This window comes from Apteryx rowi, unplaced genomic scaffold (assembly GCF_003343035.1).
Source record: "Apteryx rowi isolate R43461 unplaced genomic scaffold, aptRow1 scaffold_457, whole genome shotgun sequence".
NCBI lineage: Eukaryota > Metazoa > Chordata > Aves > Apterygiformes > Apterygidae > Apteryx > Apteryx rowi.
The window spans coordinates 382,058-386,710 of NW_020450713.1; the positions used below are offsets into that span (position 1 = coordinate 382,058).

A 4,653-nucleotide genomic window follows, 5' to 3' on the forward strand; every position below is an offset into this window, starting at 1 on the left:
CGTCCGGTGTCACTGTCCCTTGGCTGGGTTTGGGTCTCCTCGTCGCCGTCGCTGCCGGCCCCCGGCGCCGGGCTCGGCCGTGGCCCGGCGGCCGCTGTCGCCTCCGCACCGCGGATCCGGCCAGAGCGGGGCTGCGCCGCTGTCCCGGCCCCTGCAGGGCCGGCGCCCCTCACGGCGGACGGCGCCCTCACGGCGGACGGAGTGTATTTATTATTAATTATTAATTATTATTAATTATTATTATTACACGGTTCACGCAGTTTTTAGGCATCTCTGTTAGGGTTTTCTAATTTTATTTTAAAAGGCACAAAATATAGCTATTAGTTGAATGTTGACAGGTATGCTTTAACTTTTTCTGTGTCTTTCTACAACTGTGTTCTGTGGCTCAACTGTATAGTGTTAATATCAGTACAGACTTGTCTAGTTGACCGTATAAATAATGTTTTCCCTTCTCGTAGTCTCTATGGCGTGTCTTTATGGAGAAATAAGGTTCTCACGGGTTCAGTTCCCTTTGCGTTTAGAGAGACCAGGTTCAGGCAATGATATACATTTTTGTTATCAGTTGCATGTCGTCTCATTTCTTCCCTACCTGTTGGAATATGTTTGTGAGCATAATCGTCATAAATTACGTTCAGGATTTTCAGATTAATTTATATGTGGTTAAAATGAATGCTTCTATTTAAAAGGGGAAATATTTCTACATGTGCATATAGTTTTCCAAGAGTGTACCATTAATTGTTGATAATAAAAACCAAAAGCAAATATAGCACCGTAGCTCTTTTGACTTTTTTTTAGCTTTTTGGGGGGCGGAGGAGGCTCATTTCTTTTTAGGAAGAATTACGCAAATCGCAGAATCTGGATTGAGTCATCAAAATGAGGTGGGATCAGCAGCATTATTTTTAATCTACGTTAATATCAGGAAGAACATAACTACGGATCTCATCATTACTGCTTAATTGTACCGTTATTAATTATTCGCAACTGGCTGATTTGGGGCGGCGGGGGTGGGGGGAGGAGGAACGGGAAGATACGCCAGATCTGACCTTTTGCAGCTACTCCGAAAATCGGAAATGGCCAATTTGAAGCGATATCCGTTAAAAGAAAAAAAAAAGGCATAAACTACAAATCCGGCTTTTCAGCGGACAAACCATTGCAGCAGTTTGACGGAAGCCTTTGGCCAGCCATTATGCCAGAACGCCATAGAYAACATTTGCGTTGAAAGTCTCTTGTTTTTCGGAAGCAGCCTGTTCTTCTGCTTAACCCATCTGCTTATGTGCAGCACAGGGCGGGGGGAAGTCTCCGCGGAGCAGCGCGGCCGCGGACTCCGTTTCCACCCAGGCCTGAAGCCGCCCGGCGGCCTCGCACCAAGGGGAGCCCGCTTTGCTCGCATTCCCGGCCGCGGGCGGGCGCCGCCGGCCCGGGCACCGCGCAGCGCCGCGGCTACCGCCCCCCGCCGCACCGCCGCGGGGCCTGTGCCGGGCGCAAACCCCGCAAAACCCGGCGGCGTCCGCACGAGCCGGCTCCGCCGAGGCGCCTCAAAGCCATCCCGGCACGGGCGGGCCGGCCCCGAGCGCAGAGCCGGGCCCCCGACGGGCGCCTCCGGGGCCGCCAACTCCGCCCGACACCCAAAGAGTCAATGGAAAAAAAGGCTAGCTGGCCAGGGTGGGATTTGGCTCAGAAGCGAACATGGCAACAGCTTTCCTCACCACTGCCAGAGCATTTGGGGAGGGTGCCACAGCCAAGAGCACGTTTAAAAGAGCCAGTAAAATGGGACAAGTGCTGTTCTCAGTAAAGAAAATATTTCAATAATTAGTTTTAAAATGCTGCAATAAAATATGCAGTACATTTTCCTGGAAAAAAATTACATTTCTTGAATATATATTTTGTTATAATGTGGGTAGCTTTTCCCATTTTACTTTTTCTTCCAAAAGCCATTTCATGATCTAAGAATATCTTCTTTCAAAATAGACTGTCTCTACAAATTATCCAGCTCTAGACTGAAGTGCAGCTTTGGTAATAGTGAATTATACGAGAAGAGTTCCCCGCTGGAGAGGCTGCAGTGCTCAGTCCATCTGCTTTACAGTGGCTGAACTGACACCTGAACTTTTAGAGAAGGCGAGACCTGTATAACTAGTGACCCAATCCACCAAGAATGCTCTAAACATAGCACTCCTAGTCAGGCCTTGCAGTGTAAAGATTATCAGGTTCCATTTCATGGGAAGCTTCAGGAGCCACTTTGCATGCTAAGGAGTATTTATCCATACTACTTTCTCATGGTTTTACGAGTATGAAGGAAACTCCCTTGGATTGTGCTGTTTGACTTCCGGTATATCTCAAGCCACTCACTTTCACAGGTTACTTGGCCCAATAAATTGCTCCCATGTTACCTAGTGCACATCTTCCAGAAAGGCATACAATCATGATTTGAAACCATTAAGAGATGGCTACTGCATTACTTGTTTGGATATATATATATTTTTTGCCAACAGTTCATTACTTCATCTGCTAAAGCTTAGGTTTCATTTCTAATATGAAGGGTCCAGCTTCCAAGCAATGGATCTAGCTTTATGTTTGTCTGCTGGACTGGGGACATTTTAGTAGCCAGTATTTTTTCTGTCTTAGTTTTACTACACTATAAACTGATTTGCATGTCAGCCTTCCKTCTGATAAACTAAATAGGCTGCTACCTTTAAATCTCCCACACTCCTTAAGGCTCTCACTTTACAAAGCTCTTCCAGAGCTGGAACCATTCTCTCCTGTTGGTGGGGACAAAAGTATCAGGACAAAATGGATACCAGAACAGTACCAAACATTGCAGTGGTTCTCTCTAACGCTTCATACAGAGCTAAGAACACCTCTCTTTTCCTGATAACAATTTTGCATTTATATGTCTAGGTTTCTCATCAGTCCTTTATGCTATGCTGGAAACTTCTGTTTAATTACTTCTTTCCTCTGATCCATAAATCCCTTCCCAAGTCAGTGTTCTCCATGTTACGGCCACCCATTCACTATGTGTAATGAACGTGACAGCGTAGGGAATGCCTGAGGTGTATGGCACCCACCATTTGTAAGGACAAATGTGCCTGTGTCACACCAGACATAAGGAGTGATTCATAAACCTTAGTGATTGCTCACTCAGGTAGGAAAATGGGTAGTCTGAAAATACAAGAAGTTTATTTCTCCAGCATCTCTGCAAAAGCAGGAGTTTGAAGTGGGGTATTAATTAAATAAATAAGCTACAGCATTACTGCTGACCTTTACCAGTCCCGATGCTGGGAGGGTTACGGGATACTCAGAAGGAGCCCAGGCAGGAAGAGGATGGCAAATAGCTGCTTACCAGCAGTGCCAGCTAAAGCCAACCTGGCAAGCTGGTGGGTAACACCAAGAGACGCTCCAGGGTTCACAAGGCAATGAGCTTGGAGAGGGGTCTGGGCACAAAGACCTGCCACCTCAAAGGATGCTTCAGTAAAGAAATGAGGGTAAAGTTTGTTGGTTTTGATGTTTTTCCCTCCTCATTTTGTCTCAGTAATTGTCTTAGAATCCAACAAAAACCCTGTACGAACACGTGTTGTATCTTCTGAGGAGCTAAAAGGCAAACTCAGGTTGCCAGTATGGTGAGTTTCAACACAGCAGTGTTTGAAGCAATACAAGTGTGTTTGAGCTCTTTCTGAAGGCTGAATCCTGGGGCTTTTCCCACCTGCAGAATCCCCAATGTGCAGGGAAGGACGGGACGTGAAGCTCACTATTAATTCTTAGACATCCACTAAACCAGCACCTGTCAAGACCTTTTGCTGTGCATTTAGCAGGAATCTTTAAGAGTCAAAATGTTAATCTATAGCCTACCCTTGTCCTCCATAAAGCAGGACAGAGATATGAAGGCTGTATTAGAACAGAATATGAAGCCTTCTGCTTCCATCACCAGTTTCATTTGGTCCTCTGTGAACTGTCACTGAGCAACTCTTATGAAGTAAACTTCATCCCAGGTGCTACTAAAATATGTCTCCCTCTTAGAAAAACAACATTGCACCTTGTACTTTGTACAACAAGTCAGGCCAAGGAATGATTTGAAGGAAARTTTGTCCTCTTACTTTCTGGGTTATTTGTTCAGAAACAATTCAGGAAACTTCAGCTGTGACAATAAAGCCCATACTGCCATTTGCTACATGAGGAATTTCCATGAGAGAGCAAAAATCAGCCTTTGGGCTAATCTTTTTCATGACTATCATGTCAACAGAGAGCTATAATGTTTTTACTTGAAAGGGAATATTTCATAGTATGATAGCACTCTGAGGTCATATTTCTTCCATTCCTTTCTGAAAGAGAGGTAGTAGGGGAATGTAGATAACATATCTTGCTGTTTTGAGAAGCTCAGAGGAATAAACTTGAACACAAGTCTATCAACTGTTTTAGATAAAACTTCAAAGTAGTCTCAGCAAGTGTAGGTGAGAAAAGCTATGCCTTTCCTGGAGTCACAAATATAAACATCAGCATTAAGGGCCCTGTCATCAGGCTTAAATTGTGGATGGGGCATTCAGAAGCATTAACTTCCACATCATTTCACAGAAAGATGTTCATAGAAACAAATCAGCATGCTCATTTCCTCTAAGGAGAAAATCTACCAAGGGAGGAAAGCACAAATTTTATGAGTAGCTG

General features: G+C 44.9%; 1 protein-coding gene across 1 annotated transcript in view; it reads left to right on the forward strand.

Annotated features, from left to right (window-relative positions):
- The window catches only part of PHOX2B (paired like homeobox 2B), a 2,958-nt gene extending 2,470 nt beyond the window's left edge, over positions 1–488 (forward strand). The window contains exon 3 of the mRNA XM_026077518.1: positions 459–488. Within this exon, the coding sequence (XP_025933303.1) occupies positions 459–488 (30 nt within the window). The remainder of the gene's footprint in view (positions 1–458) is intronic.
- The last annotated feature ends 4,165 nt before the right edge of the window (positions 489–4,653 follow it).